The 26,140-nt window shown below is 61.2% G+C and overlaps 2 protein-coding genes across 6 annotated transcripts in view; one reads left to right on the plus strand and one right to left on the minus strand.

Moving 5' to 3' along the window:
- PC (pyruvate carboxylase) overlaps positions 1-26,140 on the minus strand; it is a 106,706-nt gene that overhangs the window by 1,434 nt on the left and 79,132 nt on the right. For 4 of the 5 annotated variants that reach the window (XM_082659783.1, XM_082659784.1, XM_082659785.1 and 1 more), the window contains 17 exons: positions 21,257-21,392; positions 20,957-21,141; positions 20,344-20,509; positions 20,105-20,250; positions 19,865-19,982; positions 19,425-19,576; positions 17,457-17,575; positions 15,036-15,198; positions 12,709-12,891; positions 3,356-3,500; positions 2,902-2,991; positions 2,590-2,811; positions 1,921-2,077; positions 1,102-1,342; positions 745-994; positions 275-519; positions 10-189 (listed from right to left, as the gene is read on the minus strand). In XM_082659783.1, coding sequence (XP_082515909.1) covers positions 10-189; positions 275-519; positions 745-994; positions 1,102-1,342; positions 1,921-2,077; positions 2,590-2,811; positions 2,902-2,991; positions 3,356-3,500; positions 12,709-12,891; positions 15,036-15,198; positions 17,457-17,575; positions 19,425-19,576; positions 19,865-19,982; positions 20,105-20,250; positions 20,344-20,509; positions 20,957-21,141; positions 21,257-21,392 — 2,898 coding nt within the window. Of the gene's footprint in view, positions 1-9; positions 190-274; positions 520-744; positions 995-1,101; positions 1,343-1,920; positions 2,078-2,589; positions 2,812-2,901; positions 2,992-3,355; positions 3,501-12,708; positions 12,892-15,035; positions 15,199-17,456; positions 17,576-19,424; positions 19,577-19,864; positions 19,983-20,104; positions 20,251-20,343; positions 20,510-20,956; positions 21,142-21,256; positions 21,393-24,926; positions 25,040-26,140 lie in introns of those variants that run through there. The other variant, XM_082659786.1, reaches the window with a different exon arrangement.
- LRFN4 (leucine rich repeat and fibronectin type III domain containing 4) lies at positions 7,657-10,355 on the plus strand. Its single transcript, XM_082661289.1, has 2 exons — positions 7,657-9,020; positions 9,544-10,355. Exons 1-2 carry the CDS (start codon positions 7,672-7,674, stop codon positions 10,103-10,105), a joined length of 1,911 nt encoding a protein of 636 aa, XP_082517415.1. The 5' UTR covers positions 7,657-7,671; the 3' UTR covers positions 10,106-10,355.

Below are 26,140 nucleotides of genomic sequence, written 5' to 3' on the forward strand. Positions count from 1 at the left end.
CTTCCTTACCTTGGAGCGAAGGGGCTCAGGGAACCCCCCGTGGGGGATGCCAATGTACCCCTGCAGGAACTCCACCACTGAGCGGGGGAAGGACAGCTCTTCTGCCTGAGCTTCGGCCTCTGCCCGGCTCAGCCCATTCTGCACCATAAACTGGGCCAGGTCCCCCACGATCTTGGAGGAGGGGGTTACCTGAGGAGAGGGGACCCCTGGGTTAGGGTGCCAGGCACCGTATAGAGGCCCAGAGGCGGGGGTAAGAGCACTGGGCCTGGCTCACCTTGATGAGGTCGCCCAGCATCTGGTTGGCCTCCACATAGGCCTTCTTGACCTCCTTGAACTTGGAGCCGAGCCCCATGCTATATGCTTGGAAGTGCAGGTTGGTGTACTGGCCCCCTGGGATCTCATTCTCATACACATCAGAGTTGCCAGACTTCATGGTGGCCGTGCAGTCAAAGGCCGCATACAGTCCCCGGGCCCCCTCCCAGTACTCACTGTAGTCAAACACACGGTCCAGGGGCACCCCTGCAGGGAGGCCAGAGGCGGAGAGGGCTTGGAAATGTGCTGAGCTTCCAGATGCTCCTCCCAGGACCCCAGGGCCAGGTCAGGCCACATCACAGACGTGGCTGATGGAAGGCAAGACCAGGCCAGGCCGGAGCATCTGGATTCTAGGATATGCCCAACTCTGCTGGGACTGGTGAGGGCTGCAGCTCTGAGAGGGGAATGGCCTTGGGCTGTGGCTGTTCCTACCTGTGTCCAGGGGAGTCCCTCGGGTACAGGCCACCAGGGCCCCCATGCTGGGCTGTGAAGTCATTCCAGACATGGAGTCAGCTGCCACGTCTACCACATCAGCGCCTGCGTGGGCACAGGCCAGCATGGCTGCCACGCCTGCCCCTGACGTGTCGTGGGTGTGGATGTGCAATGGGAGGTCAGGGAAGCGGTCTCGGAGGGAGGTGACCAGCATGGTGCAGGCCGTTGGCTTCAGCAGCCCTGCCATGTCCTAAGGGAAGAGGGGAGGAGAAAGAAAGACGGTGAGGAGGGGGCGTGACATGGGGGGGATGAGGGACATGGTGGGGAGACTCCTGGGGGTGGGCTGGGCCCAGGCACCTTGATGCACAGGATGTGGGTGCCAGCTCGCACCAGCTCTTCAGCCAGGCCCATGTAGTACTGCAGTGAATATTTGGTACGGCTGGGGTCGGCCACGTCACCCGTGTAGGAGATCGCGGCCTCCACCACACCACCAGCACTGCCCGCCGCCTCCATGCCCAGCAGCAGGTTGGGCAGGTAGTTGAGGGAGTCAAAGACCCGGAAGACATCCATGCCATTCTCCTTGGCTACCTCACAGAACCTGAGTGGGTAGGAGAGCTCAGGGGTTAGCGCCATCCCACTCCCTGCAGCACATCCTTTTCTGCCTCCTGGCCCACTTGCAGCCCCTGGGGAATAATATGTGACAGTCGGGTCTGGCAGGGGGCGTGGCACCCACAGAGCCAGGGGCACCACAGTATGTCCATAGTGTGGACAAGGCCTCTCCAGGGCAGCCTGGGCTGGGCAGGGTCGCCCCAGCAGCATCCGGCAAGGACCGGAGCTGTCCTGTGCTAGTCGCATGCAGTGCAGCTCAGTCTGCCCAAGTTCGAAGAATCTGCTGGGGATTCTGCTTTGCAAAGGAATGGCAGGCTGAGGGAAACAGTGTGGCCTGGGTTTCAGCCCCAGCTCTATACCACGTGGCCTGGGACAAGTCACCTGCCCTCCTGGGGCCTCCACTGGAAGCCCTCCCAGTTCTCTGACTGTAACTTGCAGCCCTTGCTGGGTACAGCTACCGAGAGACTTGGTTTCAAGCCCGCTGTGGGGAGCACAGGCCATTGCATTGTGGCCTGGCATCTGCTGGGCCACATCGTGCAGTGTCTGCCCACCCCACCCCAGGCTCACTTGAAAACCACATTGTCGGGGTAGTTGGTGTAGCCCACAGCATTGGCCCCCCGCAGCAGCATCTGGAACGGGATATTAGGGACGAGCTCCCGGAGCTCCTGCAGCCGCCGCCAAGGGCACTCGTACAGGAAGCGCATCGCAACATCAAATGTGGCTCCTGCACAGGGACCAAGAGGCCCAGGTCAACCCCGAAACGTCCTGGGGACCCCACCACGCCCTGCAGCTCTGCAGCCTGAGCCTCTGGCCCTACCACCAGGCCCTGCTCATCTTCAGCACCCCTCGCGTCCCAGCCACAATTCCTGCAGACTTTTTCCTTTGCTGATCTCTTGCGACAGCTCAGGTTTACTGTGTCCTCTCTGCATCCGCTTTCACAGCCCTCACCCCATACTCTCTGTGCTATAATTAACAGGCAGGCATCTCCTCCCTGACCCTGAGCTGCCTGGGTCTCAGCTCTGCGATCTCATGCCCAGCACCAGGACTGGCTAGAACGGGCACCAGTCACTATTTGCTAAACACATGAATGTCGTGCCTTGTTCCGTTCTCACTCGTTCCCTCAGTGTTAACATCTCTAGCTATTCCTGGAGAGCCCGAGTGGCCTGCCTGTACTGTGGATACCACATTCCTGCCATGCACTGTCCCACATCCCATCCCATCCCTCCTCCAGCCTACCTCCCCAGTTCTCTATGCTGAAGAGTTTGCTGAAGTTGTGGGCAACATAGGGGGAGATCTTTTTGAGATCGTGGGTTCGCACACGCGTGGCCAGCAGTGACTGGTGGGCGTCCCTGAAGGTCGTGTCCATCAGCAGCAGCCCCTGGTGGTTCCTCACCGCTCGAGCAAAGCCCTCGGGACCCTCCCGCAGCAGGATGTCTCTGAAACCAGCTGGGGGCAGGCCTAGAGCAGACTGGGGCGTTAGCACTCATCCTGCAGGGGGCAGCCTCCTCTTTGTCTCCCCTATGAGGTGGCAGAATGAATCTCACCTACCTATGGGCACCACAGGGACAATAGGGTCCGTGGGGCTGGGGCTGGCCTTGACGGGGATCGGGGTGGTTGGGCCGTTCACCATGACGTGTCCTGGGGAGAGAGTGGGCAGTGGGTCAGGGCAGGCTGGGCAGAGCCTGAGTTGAGGGCAGAGAGTTGCTGGGCTCGGGGATGGGGGGATTCCTCCAGGATCCCTGGTCTTCCAGCTGGCCCGTCCTCTCCAAAGCCAGGGCCTCCTGGGTCCAGGCAGTGGGGACCTAGTGACGGCCACATGGATGGGAAAGGGGGCCTCTAAGATCAGGAGCAAGGAAGGTGGGCGGGGTGGGAGGGTGAAGCAAAGGAAGAAGGTGCAGGACCAGACTGAGGACAGAGGCAGGGGCTGCTAGGAAGCTCTCTGGGCAGGGAGCCAGAAGCAAAGCATCTGGGAGGGGAGAGAAGGGCAGTCTCGGGGCCGGACCAAGGTAGTGCAGCAGCTTCTGGGCCCGGTTCTGTGCAGGCCGCAGCTGGAATAGCTCCGGGTTCTCATCGATGAACTGGGTGTCCACGGTGCCTGCCAGGAACTGCTGGTTGTTGAGCACGTTCTGCAGGAAGGGGATGTTGGTCTGCAGGACAGAGGCGGGTGGGAGGGTGTCACCGTGCAGCACAGACAGGGACAGGAGAGGCTAAAAGTGCCACCCTAGGCTAGCACAGCTGCCCAAGTTCCCCAGGGCACCATGCTGAGGCTGAAGCCTCCCTGCGGAGTGGCGTTCCCCCATCTCCTCACCAGACCCACCCCCGTTCTGGCAGAGTCCCCTAAGCCGTGAGGGGCCTGAGCCCGTCCTGCCCTCCTTGCTTGCCGTGGAGCATGTGCTGAGCCCCACCTTCTCCTTCCTCAGGGATCTGGAAATAAGCACCTCCTCCCACCCCACAGCCTAGATGGATTCGGCCTTCCCCACAGCGGTTCGGCATAAAGCGGTCCCCTCTGGCCCTGCTAGCTGCACCTCTTCAAAGAGGCTCCCGCCTCCAGCACCCTCCCCGCCACACACAGCACACGGCCATGCCCTGATAGTCTCCCTACGGCCCCTCCTTCCAGTTAAGGGGCCACCTTCCCAGCCTTCTCCTGCTAACAGCTCCCACCGGGATGTTCTCTCCCTGGGCTTCCAAGACATCTTGCTCCCCTCCTTCTCCCTGGTCCCCACTGGGGGCTCCTCCCACCCCTGCAGGATGGAGTTCTCAGGGCTGTCACTGGGCCTCTTCCCACACAGCACACTCTCTCTGGGTGGCCTTGTCCTGGGCCTCCAGCTCCAGACCCAAAGTGGAAATGCCTCCTGGGCATCTGTCCTTGTGTGTCCCTCACACAAGCTCATCAGGTCCAAAATCAGCTTCTCTCACCCAGTCCTCTGCCTTCTGCTGGGTGTCTCACCATCTACCCAGTTACCAAAACCTCCACTAAAATCACCCTCACCCCCCACTCCTGTGCCACTGGTCAAGCCAGACGACTCTACCACAGCCATCTCTAGACTCTGTGACCCCTGTCCTCAGGCCATGCCCTCTGCCGGGCTTCGTCATCATGGCCACCTCTAGCCACACCAATCTTGCCTTGTGCTCTCACACCTCCACACCTGCCTGGTAAGCTCTTCCTGGAAGTCTGAACTCGAAGACCACCTTTGTCCTCATCCCCCACCCTCACAGTGGAGCCGGATGCTCCCTTTCTAGGACTCCATGGGATCAGCTGTTGGAAAGTTCCTCCCTCAGCCTCATCATCTTTCGCTTGTTTGTATCCCTCACATGCCCGGGAGCATGGGTGCTGTCTGAGGGACCGGTGCCCACGTGCTTTGTGCACAAGGGCCCCCAGGTCTGCTCGTTAAACAGCTGGGTGACAGAATGACGCTAGGGCAGGGTAAAGTCCAACCTAGAGGCCACATGGGGGCCTGGGAGCCAGCGCTGAGAGATGCCCCATGACTGCAAGTGGAAGGGATTCCAGTGTACGTGTGCCTATGACCATATGGCTACAGCCTGGCTGTTACTTCAGAGAAGGCAGCTCCAATGTGTCACCCATTCGTGATCTCTGGTGGCACCTTCAGTAGGGACTCCAGGCCCAGCATGAGCTGCTGGGCCCTGCTGCTACTGTGAGATCCTACCTGTTCCCCCAGGGCTCCTATCACCTGGAGGCCCGGAATGGGAAGGGTGCCTCCCCAGCCAGCATCCCACTGGTGGCCACTGCAGAGTGGGGCCCAGCCGACATTGCCTCGTGCCTGTCTGGTGTGACCAGTCTGCCTGTCTGTCCCTGAGACTAGTCAATGCTCCTCTTAAAGAGATGGGGACATTTCACCTGCGCCAAGGCATGGCATTTGAGATGAAGAAACCAGTTAAACCATCTGAAGAACCTAGAGCCACCTAGGGGTGGGAAGGATCCTAAGAGGCCTCCCCTGTCCCACCCTGCATGTCCCTTTTGTAGACCCCTCCCCCTTTGTAATTTTCGGAGCCTCTGTCATCCCATCTGTACTCCATGGGGATAGCAACCAGGCCCATCTGGTTCCTGATGTACCCCAACTCCCTGCACAGAGTGGAACACGATGGATGCCAGTAAACACGTACGTTTAGAGTGAATGAAAACATTTTTGATGGGGAGAAGAGGAACAAGGGGATATCTAATGCCACTGAGCAAGAGTTGACCTGGGCTAGGATCCAGTGCCTTCATTTTACAAATGCAACAGCCGAGGCCGGGGGAGTGGCAACGGTAAGAATGGCTTCCAGCGGCCAGGTGGCTCAGCCCCTCACAGGCTGCTTCATTTCTTCTCCTCTCAGCCCTATGAAGCACGTAAAATTAATATTCTTTGGCATAGATAAGAAAATTGTCTCAGTGGTTAAAAAACTTGTCCAAGGTTACCTGGTGTACCAGGCAGGATTAGAGTTCCGTCTGTTTCCCTGAGGTAAGGGAAAGGATCTGAGTAGCCTGAGGACCAGGAAATACTTGGGGGAGGTGGTGACTTGCCTTGTTTCCCATCTGGGCAGCCACGACGAAAGACCAGAGTGCCCGACCTGGTTCTCAGCCCTCAGCGCTCCCACCCAAGCCCCGGATCTCGGAGGTAGAAAGCAGGGAACTCACGCCCCCCCCCCCGCCCCGCCCGCCACTAACACACACACCCCGGGAGCCCCTTCTCAGCTGATCCGTCTAAGCCGAGCTTGTCCCGGGCCACTCTTCCAGGGAAATGGCCCGGTAGGGGCAGAAGCTGGACGGAGGGGCCGCCGGCACAGCCAGGACCACTGACGCACAGCTTGAAACAGCGTGCCACCGCCGGCCAGCTGGGAACCGCGCCGCGCACACCAATTGGGTCGGAGGCGGAGACCGGTTGGCTCCGGAGCGCACCAGGCAGGGCGGGGAGCCCGGGAAAGAGGGAGGGGCCGGCAGCGGGAGCGGAGCACGGCGCCAGACCCAAGGCCGAGCCCTCTCGGCCCCACCCCGCGGGAGCCGTTCCTGGGGGGAGGGAGAGGCGACGCCCCAAACCCTCTCCTCCCCCCGCAAGGCCCGTGTCTGTTGGGGACCCTCCACGTGACTTGGCAATGCAGAACGGTTATGACCTTCAGCGTGTGTCTGTGAATGCAAGGGTCCCAGCAACAGTGCGGGTTTGCACCCGGCCCTGCCTGTGGGTGCGGGGACGTGTGGGTGTGTGGACATGCGTGGGTGTGTTCGGGAGGGTGCCCAGCGACATGTGACGAAGACTCTCTCGTCTCTGGGAGATGGTGAAGGGGCCCGCGGGCTGGCGCTTTGTCTGGCTGTCTGCAGAGTGACGGTTCGCGCAGCGGCAGCAGGCGCCAGTGCGGTGCAGGATGCAGGGGCGCCAGGGTGGCCGGGGGCGCGCGCGCCTGTGCCAGGGTGAGTGCACTGCGGCGGCGCCGGGGGGCTGCGCGGCGGGTCCGCGCCGGCCCGGGCCTCGGGCGTGACCAGGAGCCACCCGTGGGCTCTGCAGTGGCCGCGTATCCGGGTGACCTCGGGAGCCGGCCTGGGCCCCGGTGGATCCCCGCGAGCCCCTCCACGTCCGCTCTCCACGTGCGTGTCCACGGTGCGCGTGCTCGTTGGCTCGCACCCCCCTGCCTGTCACTGCTGCTACTGCCGCTACTGCCGCTGCTGCCGCCGCCGCCGCCGCGCCGCGGAAAAGGTGCCGGGAACCGAGTGAGCCGGGGCCGCGGGCCCGAGCGCCATGGGCCGGAAGGCGTGCGGAGGGCGGCTGGTCAGCCCCGGGCCTCACCCCCGCGGGAGAGCCGCCTGGAGTCGGCAGGGGCCGGCCGGGCCCACGGGGAGGTCGGCCCGCGCCCCCTGAGCTGCGGACACCAGGTGAGGGGGCCGCGGGGGACAGACTGGGGGTTGGCCAGGGAGGGGCAAGGGGCCACGGGAGGGGTTGGGGAGGGGTTGGGGAGGGGCACCTTAGCAGGCGGGGGAGGGGATGGCGCCGAAGGGATGCCGGAGATTCCAGGGGACACCGGGGAAAGGAAGTTCCGGGACCCTCCCTGCTCTCGTGGCCACCTCCGCTTCCTGCCTCAAGCCTCACCTTGTACCCAGAGCCCGGATTCCCCCTAACTGCTTGGGGAATGTGACCTTTACTCTGGGGGCCCTGGCCCTGCAGGCTCCAGCCCTCTCTCAGCCTTGGGGGACCCCTTGGGCCTCTGACCCTGACCCCACCGCCAGGCCAGGCTCTCGAAGCTGGCCCCTGAGACTGGGTCTTGGGGCAAGTGGGCACCTGTGCCAGACCCACCTGTGCCTGGGCTGTGACCCTTCCCTACAGGGCGCTCACCATGGCCCCGCCGCTCCTGCTGCTGCTGCTGGCCAGTGGAGCGGCCGCCTGCCCACTGCCCTGCGTCTGCCAGAACCTGTCCGAGTCGCTCAGCACCCTCTGTGCCCACCGAGGCCTGCTGTTCGTGCCACCCAACGTGGACCGGCGCACAGTGGAGCTGCGGCTGGCTGACAACTTCATCCAGGCCTTAGGGCCGCCAGACTTCCGCAACATGACGGGGCTGGTGGACCTGACGCTGTCCCGCAACGCCATCACCCGCATCGGGGCCCGCGCCTTCGGGGACCTGGAGAGCCTGCGCTCCCTGCACCTGGATGGCAACAGGCTGGTGGAGCTGGGCACTGGCAGCCTGCGGGGCCCCGTCAACCTGCAGCACCTCATTCTCAGCGGCAACCAGCTGGGCCGCATTGCACCGGGGGCCTTCGACGACTTCCTGGACAGCTTGGAGGACCTGGACCTGTCCTACAACAACCTGCGGCAGGTGCCCTGGGCCGGCATCGGCGCCATGCCTGCCCTACACACCCTCAACCTGGACCACAACCTCATCGACGCATTGCCCCCGGGCGCCTTTGCCCAACTCGGCCAGCTCTCCCGCCTCGACCTCACCTCCAACCGCTTGGCCACGCTGGCGCCCGACCCGCTCTTCTCCCGGGGGCGCAATGCCGAGGCCTCGCCTGCCCCGCTGGTGCTGAGCTTCAGTGGGAACCCCCTGCACTGCAACTGCGAACTGCTGTGGCTGCGGCGGCTCGCCCGGCCGGACGACCTGGAGACCTGCGCCTCCCCGCCCAGCCTGGCCGGGCGCTACTTCTGGGCGGTGCCTGAGGGCGAGTTCTCCTGTGAGCCGCCCCTCATTGCCCGCCACACGCAGCGCCTCTGGGTGCTGGAGGGCCAGCGGGCCACACTGCGGTGCCGGGCCCTCGGCGACCCTGCGCCCACCATGCACTGGGTCGGCCCTGACGACCGGCTAGTCGGCAACTCCTCCCGAGCCCGGGCTTTTCCCAACGGGACCCTGGAGATTGGGGTGACGGGTTCCGCGGACGCGGGGGGCTACACCTGCATTGCCACCAACCCTGCTGGCGAGGCCACAGCGCGGGTAGAACTACGAGTGCTGGCCTTACCCCACGGAGGGAACGGCAGTACCGAGGGGGCCCGCCCGGGGCCCTCGGACATCGCCGCCTCAGCCCGCACTGCTGCCGAGGGCGAGGGGACGCTGGAGTCTGAGCCAGCCGTGCAGGTGACGGAGGTGACCGCCACCTCGGGGCTAGTGAGCTGGGGGCCAGGGCGGCCGGCGGACCCCGTGTGGATGTTCCAAATCCAATACAACAGCAGCGAGGACGACACCCTCGTGTACCGGTGAGGAGGGGCTTCGCAGTCCGTGCCCCCAGCGCCACCCCCGCCGCCCTCCTCTGAACCCTGCCCCACCCTTCGGGCTTGGCTACCTCTCCTGCTCCTTCTGCCTCCTCGGGGGCTTCCACACACCCCTCCTCAGCTTCTGAGCTGCCTGGGCCGAGTGGGGGCTGCAGGGGGAGGGGAGGGGGAGGCCTCGGGTATTGGCGGCCGTCTGCATTTAAGCTCGTGGGCTTGGCCCGCACACGCGTGGTGTTTGTGCGTCTGGCGTGTGATTCTCTACCGCCTCGAGGCCAGCCCTGGGCCCGGGTGTCAACGTGCACACCTCTCTGGCCCCTGACAACCGGCTCCAGGGCCACACGTGCCTGTCCTGTTTTCTCTGCCTTCTTTAGTGAACACACAGGCCCGTGTGGTCCTGGGGAAGGGGGAGTTCAGAGCTGGGGCCTGGGGGCGTGTGGTGAGGCGGGTGGGGGTGGGCTGGGGCCTGGGCCCCCTTGCCTGCACTCTGACTGCCTGCCCTTGCCCACAGGATCGTCCCAGCCTCCAGCCACCACTTCCTGCTGAAACACCTGGTCCCGGGTGCCGACTATGACCTCTGTCTGCTGGCCCTGTCACCCGCCGCTGGGCCTTCCGACCTCACAGCCACTAGGCTGCTGGGCTGTGCCCACTTTTCCACGCTGCCAGCCATGCCCCTGTGCCACGCCCTGCAGGCCCACGTGCTGGGCGGGACCCTGACTGTGGCTGTCGGGGGGGTGCTGGTGGCTGCCTTACTGGTCTTCACTGTGGCCTTGCTGGTTCGGGGCCGGGGGGCCGGGAATGGCCGCCTCCCCCTCAAGCTCAGCCACGTCCAATCCCAGACCAACGGGGGCCCCAGCCCCACACCCAAGACGCACCCACCACGGAGCCCCCCGCCTCGCCCCCAGCGCAGCTGCTCCCTGGACCTGGGAGACACAGGCGGGTGCTACGGGTACGCCAGGCGCCTCGGAGGGGCCTGGGCCCGACGGAGCCACTCTGTGCACGGGGGGCTGCTCGGGGCCGGGTGCCGGGGCATGGGGGGCAGCGCCGAGCGGCTGGAAGAGAGTGTGGTGTGATGGCAAGGGAGCCAGCCCGGGGTGGGCGGAGAGGGTGTGGGGTGGGCAGCCTCCTGGCCCATTGGGTCAGTGCTGCCTGGGAGTCCCTCCTGGTTTTACCCTGGGTCCCTTGGGAAGGACAGGGGGCGCTCTCCTTGGTTCTGGCCTCCAGTCGGGCAAAATGGGACAGGTCCCTGTGACAGGTGCTCACGGCCTCCGAGGCGGGGGCTACAGCCACCAAGTGCAAGTCTTGTTTTTCTTTATAATAAAATTACTGGGGTCACCTCACCGCTAGTCTCTGGTCTTGCCCTGCTAGGTTTCCTGAAAGGAGAGGGGGGACTCCGGCCAGTGGAGGCACAAACAAGACGGGGTCAGTGCTGGGGCTACCAGCCCCGTGGAGGCCCAGCCAGCCTGGGGTGCCCTCGGGTCCTGGAGTGCTGTGGGGCCCAGTGCCTCTGTGCTCTTTGCCCACGTCCTGAGTGCAGGGAACGCCCCTTCCTGACAGCGCACGGGCAGGATGTCTCGCCCTCACCTGGCATGGGCGTTACAGTGCACTGGGTAGCAAAGGGAGCAGGTGGGAGGCGGTGCAGCCCTTCTGGGCAAAGGGACCTGGGCTGGTAACGTTCTTAGCAACTCAGTAAGGAAGTCCCCATTGGCTCCCGTGGGTGACAACCTTATTCACCATTGGCCAGGGCACCTTCTGGATGTATAAAATGTCACTCCAAAGGGATTGGAAAGGGACTTGGAATCCCATTGCCCTGCTCTCAGTCTGGGACCCCCCAGAAGGTTCCTGTCAGGGATGCAGGCCCTGAGCAAGATCTTGGCTCTCAACTGCTCCACTGACGCCCCTCGTGGCTTTGCTCTTGCTGGACACCCAGGGGCAAACACCAAGGGGGACCACGCCCACACGGCCCCTGCTCTAGTCCCCACCTCAAGGAGCCACAGTCGCGGGGCGGCGTGCCCTGCCCTGCCTCCTCCAGGCCCAGGTCCCCACCAGCCTCTGGCCCAGACAGGCCTCCTCCAGCCTTCAAACAACCACTGCTCCTGGGCATCAGCTGGGAGGAGTCAGTGCTCCAAACACACTTCCGGGCACGTGTGGCGCAGCCCGTGTACCCAGTGCTTCGAGGACATGCAGGTGCCCGGGTCCCGCTGCGGAGGGTGGGCGTGGCACCCCAGGCCTGCTGTGCTGTACCTGTGCTGAGGGGTGTGTGGCCCTTTCTGCCTAAGGGGGCCCACTGTGGCTCTGATGGCAGCCCAGTGAGAGTTGGCGCGATAAGGTGCGTGCGTACACATGTGGCAGGCCGAGCTCACACACTTGTATGTGTGCATGGCATCGACACACACGTGTGCCTGCCCGCCCAGCCCCAGAACACATACCTGGATGTGGCCCAAGAGAGATCCTGGTTTAAATAAAATGAAACAAGGTCTTCAACAGAGAAGAGCAGGAGAGCGTGAGCCCTGCAAGGGGCCGCGGAGAGAGGGTGGAGAAGGCACAGGGGAAGGCGGGGGAGGGCAGGTGGCCTGCAGGGCTGCGGCGCAGGGTTGGCAGGGCCAGTGGCCTGGTCCAGGTGCACATTTGGGCAGGATGCTGGTGCCCCAGCGTGCTGTCAGCCTCCCACCTTCCTCGGCCCCTTCAAGGCCCCCGTGGCCCTGGTCTCCCTTCTCCACCTGCCAGCTCTAAGGCAGTGGGCGCTCAGGAGCCCTCCAGCCCATAGGACAGGTGGAGGGTCCTATGGCCCACGGGCACAACCACGGGGGGACCAGCCGGGGTCACCAACAGGACAACACAGAGCAACAGAAGCAGGCAGGCGAGGGGTGGGGTGGCCGGGCCCCCTGCACACTGGCCACCCCCCACCGGAAGCAGCCCTGGGACACCGTGGTAGGAGACCAAGCCCCCGCAGCAAGAAGCGGGTGGAGCACACGTCACGACACGTCTCTGCCACGTGTGCAGGAAATGGCCCCCCGACCGGGAGCCCTGAGGCTCCTCACGGAAGTGCAGAGGCCCCATAACACGGACCCTGGGAGGTGGGCTGAGCCCCACAGGCTCCTCCCTCCCACGTGCTTTTTCAAAACGCTTCTGCACCCTCGGAGCACCTGCCAGACACTGTGGAGCATGTCAACAGGTGAGGGGAATGATGTGGGGCTGAGAGAGGACAGCGCTGCCCATGCGCCCCAGACCCAGCGCCGAGCCTGGACGCAGCAGGGCTGGAGCAGCCGAGGAGAGGGCGGTGCGGAGGGGCCGTCAGCCACCCAGCTCCCCGTGTACCGTGCGCAGGGCCGTCAGCCACCCAGCTCCCCGTGCGCAGTGGGCAGGGGATGGTGTCCTCAGCACGGGAGAGCATCCCCCGGGACTCTCAGGTGAGGAGGAGTGGGTCTGCCAGGCCGCCACCCTCCACAGGGGGCTGGGCAGCGTGATCTCCGAGGGGCAGAGCCCCGTCCTTCTGCCCCTCCTGCCTTGCAGAGTGTCTGACGGCAGCGTCTGCCCAGGGAGTGCCCGCAGCTACTCAAGCAGCGCTGGCCTCAGGGACAAGACAGTATGTGGCTGTGATTCCATCTCCAGCTATACACAACTGACAGGGCCTGACCGAGAGGCCAATGGGCATCTCGGGCCTGCAGACTCTCACCTTCACGCCTCGGACTCTGAACTCGGCAAGGGCTCTGCTCATCTTCGTGGCGGCCGTGGGGTGGTCCTTGCCGTGGGCGATGACTTTGACCAGCAGGGAGTCGTAGTGGGGGGAGATGACGGCGCCTTGGAAGGCAGAGGCGTTGTCCAGGCGGATGCCCATTCCCTCCCCGCTCCGGAACACCTGCGGGGAGAGGCCAGCATGGGCCGGCAGGGTGCTGAGGGCCGTGCACAGGTGAACCCCAACTCTGGCTTGTCAAGTTCTTACTTTCTGCCAGCAAACCCAGGGGCACCCCACCGTGTGGAGGAAGGGCCACAGTCACCGCTCCCTCCTCCCCAAGAGGAGAAAGGGGGCAGGACAAGGGATGGGGAGGGCGTGCCCTGCCAGCCCCAGGGCTTGGCGCCTAGCACTCAGGGCTGATGCGGAGCCTGCAGGGCACGGAGGGACCAGGGCAAGCCGGCCAGATCCCACCGACCTGCCACCCCGCCCGCCTGACCAACCCTGTTGCTTTTCAGGTTCATTCATTAGTTCACTCATTCATTCCACAGCATGTGTGCCCGCCTCGTGCCAGGTAGTGGAGACAGAGCAGCTAAAACAGAGTCCCCTGCTCGCAGGGGGCTCCCAGCCTGCTGGGCGAAGGGGGCAGACAAACAAATGAGGAAACACACAGGCGGGTGACAAGGATGCTGCAGGACGAGAGCAAGGCAAGCGGAGGCAGGCCAGGGGGCCAGGGGGCGTATAACCTACGCAGTGACAGGGAAGGCCTCCGTGTCCCCCCACCTTCCCTTCCTTCCAAATGGGAGGAGCCAGTGAGCGGATGATTAATACTAGGAACAGGGAGCCAGGCCAGATGCAGGGAGACACACAGGAGCCCACGGGCCCAGGAAGGGAAGCAGAGAGGGAGGGTCAGAGAGGCGTCATGGGGATGCAGGGGGGCTCCAAACGGTCGGATGCGGGGAGGGGGGCCACGGCATGGGGACAGGGGCTTGGGGCGTGAACCACTGTGGAGGGGGAGGGAGAGCCTGCACCCGGGGCAGGCGACCCATGTGCGGCACAGGTCAGGGAGACGGGGCGGGAGAGACAGCCGGGGGGGCTTGGGACACACGCTGCACCGTATTTCCGCGTCTAAGGGACACAGGCCCGTGTTCAATAAAAAGGAACTCAATAAAATATTTAAGGGTGACCACACAGCTGTGAGCAGGAACTGTCAGCTAAAAATATTCTGCGGTAAACTAGGCTCGGAGGAGCCAGGCCCCGGAGGTGGAGGTGCAGCAAGGCAGTGCTGTGTCTCCGAGCTGCCCCTTCCCGGCCGAGGGCAGGGAAGTCAGGGCCGCTCAGTGCACAGCACTCTGGCCTTGGGGCTGGCCCCCACCTATGGACTTGGACCCTTCCAGAAACGCAACTCCGGCGGCAGCTCTGCCTCAAGCCGAGCAGCTCTACGCGGCTTTCAGAATCCAGACAGCTCCCCTTCCCTCCCCGGCCACCCCACATCACTTGTCTCAGGAACTCAGGGTCTGCCTCAAAATCACCCTCGCCCTCCTCCCTGGACTCCTGCACGCATCCTGCTTCCTCAGAGGCTCGGGCCAGATGGGGAGCAGTAAACCAGCAGAGCCTGTGACAGCACTGCTGACGTGCAGGACTGGAGGTATCCTTAGCTGGTGGCATGAGACAGGACCAGGGAACAGGAGTCCCAGCAGGCCAGAGGGCGCCTGCCTGCAGCGGGCCCAGAGGCTGGAGTGGGAGGGGAGGGGAGGGAAGGGGAGAGAGGAGTGCCCAGGGGAGGGGCAGGGGAGCCCGCCCAGGCCCTCTCTCAGCCCCTGACAGGCAGAGCCTGCCTCTGGGTCTCCTCCCTGGCCCCCTCCATCTCCCCGACTCCCTCATTCATCCCTGATGGGTCCCTTGGCCCAGCCCGTCCCCTCCACTGAGACATAACGGGCCCCAATCCCTTGCTGCACCCAGGGTCTCCCTCAGACTGAAGGCAGGACAGAAGCCAGCAGCGCTGCTCGGTGGGCAGTGAAGCTTTGGGTTCTTGTGACACTTTGTTCCCAGGGACCGTGCACTTGGCACCCAGCTGGTCTGCTTCCTATTCCACGTGATCCCCCCCCGCTGGCCTTTCCGGCCTGTGCACATGGCCGTCTCTCCCCGGGAGTGCTCTCCCCTTTAGTCCTGGACAGTGCCTGGCTCCCACGTACTCTCAGCCAGCTTCCTGTCAGCTCAAGCCAGGGGCCTCCTTCACTGCCGGGCCCACAGGCTCCCTCGTGCCCCCTGGAGAAGCGTCTGCAAGCAGGCCGAGACTGGTGGCGGGCTCAGCGGGAAGGCGGCCCTACCTCAATGCGGCCGGTGTCCGGCTGGAAGCTGCGCGAGGGGTCCTCAGTGGTGACCCGGCACTGGATGGCACAGCCGTTGATGCGGATGTTCTCTTGCCGCAGGCCCAAGTCAGGCAGGCTCCGGCCCTCGGCCACGTGGATCTGGGCGTGGACCAGGTCCACACTGCAGGATGGGGGAGAGGCAGAGGAGGGGGAGAGCGTGAGGCAGGGGATGGGCAGGGCAGCCCCGGCCCCGCCCCGCCCCTGCCGGCTGACCCTTCGGCAGCCTCCTCCCAACCAGACTGGGCTGGGAACCCGCAGAGTCTGAATGAGGAGAACGCGGCAGCCGGAGGGGTGGCTGAAATATTAGCATCTACCTGATCTTGCACCCCCTCGCAAACTACTCCTCCCCACGCTCTGCCCTACTCCTTCCCTGGGGTCTCTGTCCTCCTGCCTCCCCCAAACCCTCCCTTGGCCAAGCCTGGATCTGAAGGCTCAGACCCTCATTCTTATGAGTGGTATGTGCCACAGGGTGTGTGCTGGGTGGGGCTGGGGGCCAGTTTGCAAGACGACAGGGTTATAGTGAAGGCCAGGCTTGCTGAGATGGGGCCGCAGCTACTGGAGGGTCCACACCGGTGGGCGCCATCGCGGTCAGGATCCCACCCTCCCAGGACCTATGTTGCAGCTGGGCCCGTCCCCAAGAAAGACCCTTCAGAGAAGATCTCACAGTACAAAGCTCTCCAAATGTGCCTGGTTTTCTAAGCACACCCTCGCTGACTGCCATGCTCCTAAGGACAGCAACAAATCTAAGTGGAACGGCTGTTAAAAAAAACTCAAGGTTTTAAATTTATTGTCACCGAGGCTTATGATAAGGACGGCCTGGGAACTACTGCCCTGGCGGATCTTCCTCAGCGTTTCGCATTTCCTGCTAAACCACTCCACAGCAGTGAGGATGACTACCATGCACCGCCGCGTCTATACCGCAGACCATGGCTGTGCTCTTTCCAAGCTTCACCTCCACGGTAATGCTCTGGGAGTCACTGTCATTCCCATCAGAGGAGGAGCCCGAGGGTCAGAGAGGCTGCAGCCCACCCAAGCTCTACGCAGCTAGTGACTCGGGAGGAAGCTGCACCCCAGTCTGTGTCTGTCTGACATAAAACCTCTGCTCTCGAGCAAGCAAAGACTCCCGTCCTTAGCAGAACAGGCTCCGAACAGGCTCAAGATTGACGACAATTTTACAGCAACGCAATGGGGAAAGTCTCACAGGGCCAGAGGGCGAGGCCGGAGCATGTGCCTCAACTCAGCCTTCACCTCGAGCGAGCAAGGACCCTGAGGCCTTCCGTGCACCTGCCGGGCAAAGGCAGGCGCCCCAGCAGCATCCTCAGTCTCAGGTGGGGTCAGGGGTCGGGGAAGGAACTGTCCGAAAGGTTCCATGGTGAGATGGACTGACCCAAAGCTAGGGTTTAACACTTGAAAGGCTCAATGTATGTATTTTGAAACCATGAAAGGCCATATTAATTGTTTATAAAATGGGCAGGTTTTTTTGGAATGTCTCTACGCAATGCTTGTGGGAGAACAAATAGGAACAAGGGGTCCTGAAGGCTCTTCAGGTGAGATGTTGCTTATCCATTGCTCAGGTAATCCTACTAAAGGTGTCTGTCCTCAGAACTCTTCAGAGAGGTGGGCAAAGATTTAGGCCCAAAGATGTTAACTGACACACCCTTAATAACTACAAAAGCCAAACAACCTGATTGTCTAAAAATAGAGGAATATGTAGATAAGTTATAAAATACCCAGAAAATGGAATAGTGTGCAGCCACTTACAGTATTTGGAAAGAATGGGAACGCCTTAGACAAATATTAAATTTTAAATGTAGAATAAAAGTTCTATACAAAACATCTCAGTTGTGTCAAACTACTTATGTAGTAAATAAAGATGGAAAAAAACCAAAAGATTTAGTGTGGGCGTAGGAGACACAGCACAGGGCTGGAGACGACCAGCTGTGTGACCTTGAGCAACTCTCTCAACCTCTCTGAGCCTCAGTTTCGTCATCTGAAAAATGGGGTTGATTGGCACCTTCTTCCAGTGAGGTCATTATGTGCAGCACACATCACAGCCTGCCAGGAACCTCCTCAGCATCCCGTTTCTGATGGGTGGGGTTCTGAGTCATTTTTATTTGCTCCTTTGTACTAATTCTTACAATAACCATGTAATGCTTTTATAATAATAATTTTCATAAAAAATAAGTACCTGGATCCCTAAATATTCTCTACCAGTGGACATGAGCTGAGCTCCCGCTGCCCACTCCCTAGGAACCACCTGATGTGGATTTCACACAAGATGGGGGAGACGCCCCTTCCCAGTACTGCTCCCCGCCGTTTGCAGCCGCGGGCTGGTCACGGAGGCTGCCCCTGCGTCACTGGGCCGACCCCTGTGCTCACTCGGTGATCTCCTCGGTGACGGTGTGCTCCACCTGCAGGCGCGAGTTGACCTCAATGAAGTAGTGCTTGCCGTACTTGTCCACCAGGAATTCCACCGTGCCCGCGTTCTCGTAGCCCACCTGTGGGGTGGCCTCATCAGCAGGGGTGCAGTGGTGGGAGCCCGATGGGGATGCAGGCTCACCCACTGGGTTGGTTCCATAATAGAACAGACTGCAGCAAACCCTGCCCCAACCGATGGCAGGCAGCCCACCAGCCCTGCCCCCGGGAGGCGAGAGCCCAAAACCCACAATGGGCCCCGGCCTGGACATCTTACCCCAGGCCTCCGCAGGAACCTCTGAGGGCTGCACACAGCTTGTCCGGGTGAGACACGAGCAGAAGCTCCTGTCTGGCCCAGACGGTGCCCTCTACCCAGCAGCTCCTCAGCTTTTGGGCACAGGCCCACCTGTGCACACCCTGGCCTCTCCTGGACCCTTCTTATTCTTGGAGGGTCTTCAGAAAGTTCCCCTCTACTTTACTCCATCATCACTTCTGGCCACTACCCAAAGAGATGCCATTTGAGAGGAACCAACAGATAAGGCTCTAACTCAAAATACAAGCCTAATTCTAGCTTCACTTCTGGTCCTACCAAAACCACAAACTAGACTTCACTCAGCTCCCTCAAATCTGTTCTGGAAGGAGACACAGCATAAGCCAATAAATAAGACCAAACTCAAGGCAAGAATAGTCCTCTTATAAAGGAACCAAAATCTCAACTATAATCAGACCCTAATCAATGCTGCATGTTAGCCGTGGCTGGCTTTCCATTTGGGGAAGGTTACAGAAGCGTCCATGGTCCGTGGGCGCGGGCTGCCTGAGAGCCTGAGGGAGCTAGGGTCTGGAAGGAGAGCGGGCCCAGGGGCCCACCTGGCAGCCGGGGAGAGCAGATCTGAAGAGATGTCCACTCGGGCCTCTGGGATGGGGAGGCAGAGGCGGGGGTAGGATGCCTGGCCTCTGAGTGGGGGTGGGGTCAGGAGGGCCCCAGCGGAACAGAGAGCAGGGCCCCTGCTGCAGCCTGGTCACGTGTGGCAGGCACTTTCCTGGGCCGGCCTGGGGGAGTCACTCCATATCCCTGCAGAGCAGAGACAGGCGGAGGAGGACCTGGGGAGCAAATGGGTTGCAATAGATGTGATGTAGGGGACAGTTAAGAGTAAGCAAGGGGCTTCCCTGGTGGCCCAATGGTTAAGAATCCGCCTACCAATGCAGGGGACACGGGTTCGAGCCCTGGTCCGGGAAGATCCCACATGCCACGGAGCAACTAAGCCCGTGTGCCACAACTACTGAGCCTGCGCTCTAGAGCCCGCGAGCCACAACTACTGAAGCCTGCACGCCTAGAGCCTGTGCTCTGCAACAAGAGAAGCCACCATAATGAGAACCCCAGGCACCGCAACAAAGAGTAGCCCCCGCTCGCCGCAACTAGAGAAAGCCCACACGCAGCAACGAAGACCCAGCGCAGCCAAAAAAAAAAACAGTAAGTGAGGAAGGAAGAGATGCCTGAATACTGTTCCTTAATCTTAACAGATCCCACTGACTCTCATTCCCTTTGTTCCAGGGGTTCGCTGGTGCTGCGCAGAAACTCAATCTGTGCAGAGGGCACTAAGGAGGGGCCAGTGGCTCTTTCCCTCCTCCTCTCAGCCTTTCTGGTCTCCAGGCTTGGCCTCTGGGCCCAACGCCTCTGCGGCTGCAAAGCAAGGATCCCGAGGGCCCCGCATCAGCCCTCAATCCTCCTGCCCCCGTCCCGGAGCTGGTCATCCTGGGCCTCCCTGCTCTGCAGCAGCTGGCCACATCTGGACCCCAGTGACCGCCGGCCGTGAGGCTTATGCCAGCAGGAGCTCAAAGCAAGCCTGCAGGAATGGGCTCCTTGTCTCCACATGGGGAGGAGCCCGTGCCCTTGGCTTTCAAACTCTGTCCCCGAGAGCCCCTGCCCTTCACCTGCTTTGCAAGTTTGACAGAGTCACTGGTGAGCCGGCTCCGAAGCTGGGGGTCCAGGTGGGCGGCAGGGGCGATCTCGACCACCTTCTGGTGCCGCCGCTGGATGGAGCAGTCTCGCTCGTACAGGTGCAGGATGTTCCCGTACTGGTCCCCTGGGGTGGAGGTAGACTGCACTCAGCTCCTCCTGGGACCCAGACACCCCTGAGCTGCTGGCGATCCCCGCGCAAGCACTGTGGCCGCTCGGCACGGCTCCCAGCGGTGGCTCAGCCAGGACAGAAACGGGCACAACGGAGGCCTTGGGCCCGACCAGCATGGCCCCACAGCCCACCTTCCTGGGGAGGGCCTTCCTGAGGGAGAGCCCCTGCAGCTTTCCCCAAGCAGAAGGGGCGGGCCCTTGGCAGCCGCCTCGCGCTGTGGCCCTGGGAACGCGCCCCACTCACCCAGGATCTGCACCTCGATGTGGCGCGGCTTCTCAATGAACTTCTCCACGAAGAGCGCCCCGTTCCCGAAGGCAGCCAGAGCCTCCGAGTAGGCCCGGGTGTAGTTCTCCTCCAGCTCCTGGGAGGGCAGGCGAGGGCCAAGGAGACAGTGGGTCCCAAGCTCTGCCGTGCGCGGCCCCGCCCGCCCCCAGCACCCCAGTCCCTCTGCAGGTGGTCTCCCAGCCCGCGGCGTCTGCTCACCTCGTAGCTCTGCACAACCCTCATGCCGCGCCCCCCGCCCCCATAGGCGGCCTTGAAGATAATGGGGAAGCCGTAGGTGTTGGAGAAATGGTGAGCCTCGTGCAGGGAAGTGATGGGGGCATCTGTGCCGGGGACCACGGGGACACCTGTTGGGAGACAGGCAGGTCAGGCCGAAGCCCGCCAGCAGCGCCCCCGCCCCAGACGGCCCCCCTCAGGAGCTGTGTGGCCCCCATGCTCACCTGCAGCGATGGCAATGGCCCGGGCTTCCACCTTATCTCCCATCTTGCGGACCACCTCAGGGCTCGGCCCAATGAACCGAACCCCGGCATCCTGGCAGGCCTGGGCAAAGTCTGCTCGCTCTGACAGAAACCCATAGCCAGGGTGCACGGCATCCACGTTGTTTTCCTGGCGGGGGGTTGGTGGCGTCAGAAGAGTGGAGCTCACCTCAAAGCCCTTCACACAGGCCCGCCCAAACCCTGCAGCCCTCGCACCTGCTCCCCCGCACTTGCTCCATTCATTCACTCACTCACTCATTTGCTCACTCACTCATTCACTCACTCACTCACTCATTCACTCACTCACTCATTCCCTCACTCACTCATTCCCTCACTCACTCATTCCTTCACTCACTCACTCACTCACTCATTCCCTCACTCACTCATTCATTCACTCACTCATTCCTTCACTCACTCACTCATTCACTCATTCCTTCACTCACTCATTCCTTCACTCACTCACTCATTCGTCCCTTCACAGGGACTCACTGCCAGCAGGGTCAAGTTTTGCGGGGGGCAGACACAGGACCCAGGCCTGGCCCTCAGGAGGCCCCTAGCCCAGCCCAGCCCCGCTCACCTTGGCCACCTTGATGATGTCTGGGATGTGCAGATAGGCCTGCACCGGGGCGAGGCCGCGGCCGATGAGGTAGGCTTCGTCAGCTTTCTGTCGGTGCATCTGGCCAGTGTCCTGCTCTGAGTAGACAGCCACGGTGCGGATGCCCAGCTCCGTGCAGGCCCGGAACACGCGGATGGCGATCTCGCCTGGGGCCGGGGGTGGGCAACAGGATGGGAATTTAGATCCCCGGATCCTAAGAGACGCAGAAAAAGGGGCAGGGAGCTGGGGCAGGGGCTGGACACTGGCTCCCGCTGTGCTCACCTCTGTTGGCCACCATGACCTTCTTGATGGGCTTGTACTCCAGGCGCCGGACACTGGGCGAGGCAGCGGGGGCAGTGGAGGTTCGGCGGATACCTAGGAGCCTCAGGCCCCCACGGATAGTTTGAAACTTCAGCATCTAGGGAGGGAAGTCATGGCCAGGTTAGAGAAACCTCAGCTCGGAGGGTCCCCAGGAAGAGCGGGGGTCCCGCGCCAGCCTCCCAGCAGCCCCGCGTGAAAGCCAGCACCACTGTTGCCTCGATTCCTCCCTGCGGGGCGGAGCAAATTCACACCCAGATGGCACCCCAAGTTTACCCTCATACTCTAATACTCACTATAATTTCTAAAGCACCGCACTTCAAGCTTTTAAAGCAATTTCAGAGACGAGCCAGCAGCCCTGCATGACCACAGTGTGTAATGTCAGTGTCCCCTCTGCTGGGCACAGCTGTCCAGGCAACCCCAGACTTTAGAACCTTCGTGCCCCACACTGACCCCTGCGTCCCTCCCTCAGGGTTCCGTCTGGCTGGGCAGGGAGGGTGACAGTGGATCTCCCCAGGAGCGAACCCGCATCAGTGTGCTCTAGGGAAGCACAGCCTCTACTTGGTTAAAATGCAGATTTCTTCAAACTGCAGAAACCTTTCTTGCTACAAGGGCTACTAAGTAAATTAGTCATGAAACCCACCTGAGGGCCAGTGAAATGGGCCAGTCACAAAAAGACAAATACAGCATGATTCTGCTTAGATGAGGTCCCTAGAGGAGTCAAATTCACAGAGACAAGACAGTGGGAGTGGGGGGGCCAGGGGATGGGGGTGGGGTTGGGGATTGTTTAAAGGGGACAGAGTCTCAGTTTTGCAAGACGAAAAAGTGCTGGAAATGGCCGGTAGTGATGGTTGCACAACGATGTGAAGGTACGTGACGCCAGTGAACGAGCCATACGCTTAAAAATAGTTACGATGGCACATTCTGTTATATCAATACATATTTTATCACAATAAAAGTAAATTGAGGGCAATTTACATCCCAGAATGTAGAACATCTTCAGAGGTCAACCACCCGCCTCATTTTACAAATGAAGAAAACCAAGGCCCAGGCGAGCTTTAAAAAGTGTGTTCAAAGTCACACAGCTGTTACAGCAGAGCCCAAACTGGCATTCGGTCCTTTACCCTTGCTCCGGTGCCTTCATCCAGCTAACCACGTGAACTATTTCTCAGTAAAGGTTAAATGCTTGACTCAACCATTTTGTTTTAAGTAAGAAGCATAAATATATATATATTTTTATACATAAAAACCTCAGCATCATATTATGGCCAACAAGACGGATAAGGGGAAATAAAGACCAAATAGAAAGACAAGAGAAGAAAAGAAATAAGGAAATAAAGAGAAGAAAGAGAGAAGAGGGAAGCCCTCAGACCAGGGGAGAGAGGGCGGCCCGCCGAGCATCGACTTCGCCAGGCACAGCGCCAGGCGAGGGCGTCGAGAACAAGGCAGGAAGGCCGCGGCGCTCACAGGAGGTAGACCCAGGGAAGGAGAAGAGAAAAGGAAAAAAACAGACAGAAACAAGGTCCTTTCAGATCATGACTAGTGCCCCAAGGGCAAGAAAACAGGTAACATTTTGTGAATTACCGGGCAGGGGGCTGGATATTAAGTGGGCCTCTCCGAGGAGGGCACGGACGTGGGGACCTAAATGCAGGAAGCCGCAGCCACACACAGATCTGATCTGCAGGGAACGCACCCCAAGCACAGTAACAGCCACGGCCAAGGACCCGAGGGAAGAAGGAGCTGGGTGTGTCCAAGAAAGATCCGGTCTGACAGCTGCGGGCAGGGACCCCACGGCTGAAAGTGAGACGGGCCAGGCTGCCGAGGCCTCTGGGTACGTCCGCCTCTCACCCAACACGGTGGTGGAGGGCACGACCTGCTGCGTGTTTGGAAAAGATGCCTGGGTTGGGAGCAGCGAGGATGGAAAGAGGGTGCACATGTGGGGCTGTGACAGAGACAGCACCTCTGACTGGGGGGGACAGAGGGGGTGGGGAGGTATCTGGGATACAACAGGCTAGATTCGCTGAGACCCACTGTGGAAGATGAGGGGAAGGAAGAAGCCCAGGATGGGCGAGTGGAAATGCCTCCCCCACCTCAGGAGAGACCAGACTGGGGGTGGGGACAGGCTGCCAAAGAGGTTAGAGCCAGGCAGGAAGCCTGGGTGCTTCAGCAAAAGGGTGGGGTTGGAAGCCCTGGGCCTGGGGTAGATCTGCTGGGGACAGAACAGTCAAGAGAGGAGGGCTTCCCTGGTGGCGCAGTGGTTGGGAGTCCGCCTGCCGATGCTGGGGACACGGGTTCGTGCCCCGGTCCGGGAAGATCCCACACGCCACGGAGCGGCTGGGCCCATGAGCCATGGCCGCTGAGCCTGCGCGTTCGGAGCCTGCGCTCCGCAACGGGAGAGGCCACAACAGTGAGAGGCCCGCGTACCGCAAAAAAAAAAAAAAAAAAGAGAGAGGAGTGGCGGGTGCACCAACGTTGAGTCTGGATGAGGAGGAAAGCCAGGAAGCGCCGTGGAGCTGGGGCAGAAGCTCTCGGGAGTTGAGAGCCAACAGGGGCAGAGGCGAGGGCGGGCAGTGGGCGCCCGGGGTCCCACCAGCAGTGCGAATGTCAAGGGTGGGGCAGCAGCCTCGCTGGGCTCTGGCTCATCTTCTAAAATGGAGCACACAGTCCTTACTTATTAATACAAAGTGGACGAACCTGGCAGACACCCCCGTACGCGTCATGCAGGTTAACATCACCAGCAGGAAACGGCCATCACATGCCTCCTGACGGGCGGCTAAGAAGGACCTGCGGGTGTTCCTGCCACAGATGCCCAGCCTGAGTCTAATCGGGAGCCAACACAAGGCAAACCCAGACTGAGGGACGTTCCACCAAACCACTGGCCTGTACTCTTCACACGTGTCAAAGGTCACGAGGAACAAAGACTAAAGAACTTCCAGGTTAAAGGAGACTAAAGAGCCAGAACAATGAAATGCACACGTGCTCCTGGATTGGATCTTGGATTTCAGCTGCAGTAAAGGACATTAGGGGGACAACTGACAAAATTTAAATGAGGTCTGTACTTTAGAAACGAGTATTGTGTCAATGTTAATTGTTGTACTGCGGTAACTTTAGAGAATATCCTCATTCTTAGGGAAAAAACACTTAAGTGTTTAGGAGTTTAAGGGCATCATACCTGCAACTTACACTCAAATGGTTCAGGGAAAAACATGGAAATAATGAAGCAAACGTGGTCAATGTTTGGGAAACTGGGGTAAGGGGTGTGAGAGAATTCCCCGCACTGCTTCCGCAGCCTGTCTGTGGGTCTGAAAGAAAGAAGCCATGCTCCAGCTGGCGCCGATGGAGGAGCGACCCAAGGGAGCCCCCGGGACCCGCTCACAGTGGGTGCCAAGTACCAGCTGGGCCTCAGAGTGGAAACATTTGACTCCCACACCTTTCTGAAAGCCAGTGAACTTCAGATGCTATCCTGTTATCTCCCCCTCGCAGGTCTACTGGCAGCACCTAATCCTCTGCACCGGCTTCCGGATTCAGACACCCACCCACTAGGAGGGAAGCGCTTGCCCAGCGGAGCAGCCAGAAGCAAGCAGGCCCTGGCGGTCCATGGCGCACACCCCGGGAGCAGGTGTGGGATGCAAACCTCGCCCTCGTCCTGGGCACCAGATGCCTGCTCTGCTCAGGGCTGCAGGCGGGATCTTCCTCACTTATCTACAGGTGAGCAGCCTTACAGCTGGTACCACTGGCACGGAGATTCTCCATCCTCCAGGGACGTCTCAACTATTCCCAGGGAGGCACGCTCTTTCCTCCCACTTGGGTGGGTTTACTCCTGAGGACGCCTTAGGCACTACGCATTGTCCTGTGGATAAACAGACATTTCTGTCCTGTCCCCAACCACACATGCCCCAATCCCTTTTCCAGATAAAGAAAGAGATCCCTGGAGGTTATGCCCCCGGGCTGGGTGCCAAGTGCCTCCCTAGCTCAGTCAGCAAACAAGGGAGTCTGAATTATCCGGCCTTAGAGACCCACACACATTTCTGCATTTGACCCTCACACGTGCTCTAGACAGCAAGGGCTTCCCTGGCGTCCCACTTTACAAACCAAGAAACCAGGGTCTGGGCACTGGGTGGTGGAGGTGGGGGGTCTCTGAATGCCCCGGAGCCCCCTGTCCTGTGCAGACGGAAGCAAACATCGGCCTGGACTTGAGACCTGAGCGGACCCTGGGGTGCGGGAGTGAGCAGGCAGATGTTTATAGAAGGGGAAAGGTCACGGTCCTTCGCTGAGGTCAGAGCAGTGGAAAAAGTGGGCAGAGGGCAGCCACCCGCACCGGCTGGCAGCCCAGTGTGAACCTGGAGTCAGCAGGCCTGGGTCTGGGCACCTGAGGCCTCATTCCCTCCTCTGTGGAAGTGGCCAACACCACCCCAACCTCGGCAGGTCGTCCTGGGGATCACTGAGCGGGGGCCCTGAGTGCCAGGCCTGGGCGATGAACGTGGCCGCCATCGCCATCTTCCCACTGGCCTTTCCTCCCTGATGAGTGCGGGGCACGAGTAGGAACCCCCGGCTCTGGTGCCCACACCCGCACGGCTCTCATTCCCGCCCAAACCAGTGATGCGGCCACCCGCCCAGTGGCTCTCGCTGGACAAGGGCCGGAACGTGCGCCCACAGAGAGCGGACCGCATTCTCGGGTGGGAAGACCTGCACGCGACAAGGGAGCCCTGGGGCACTCACCCCACACCAGCCAGGCACCCAGGGCTGCTTCTTCCCAGGGAGGCCACGCCATCTGCTCGGCCTGAGTCAGTGGCCCAGGGAACAAAGTTCTCCCACCCCAGTCTGCTGGAGGCAGGGACGGCTGCCAAG

This window comes from Grampus griseus (genome assembly GCF_964374135.1).
Source record: "Grampus griseus genome assembly, chromosome: 8".
Taxonomy (NCBI): Eukaryota; Metazoa; Chordata; class Mammalia; order Artiodactyla; family Delphinidae; genus Grampus; species Grampus griseus.

Excerpts from the sequence above, each read along its gene's own strand:
- LRFN4 (XM_082661289.1), top strand. The coding sequence starts at position 7,672 with ATGGCCCCGCCGCTCCTGCTGCTGCTGCTGGCCAGTGGAGCGGCCGCC. Across the intron at positions 9,021-9,543 it reads GACGACACCCTCGTGTACCG|GATCGTCCCAGCCTCCAGCC; the intron begins GTGAGGAGGGGC and ends CCTTGCCCACAG.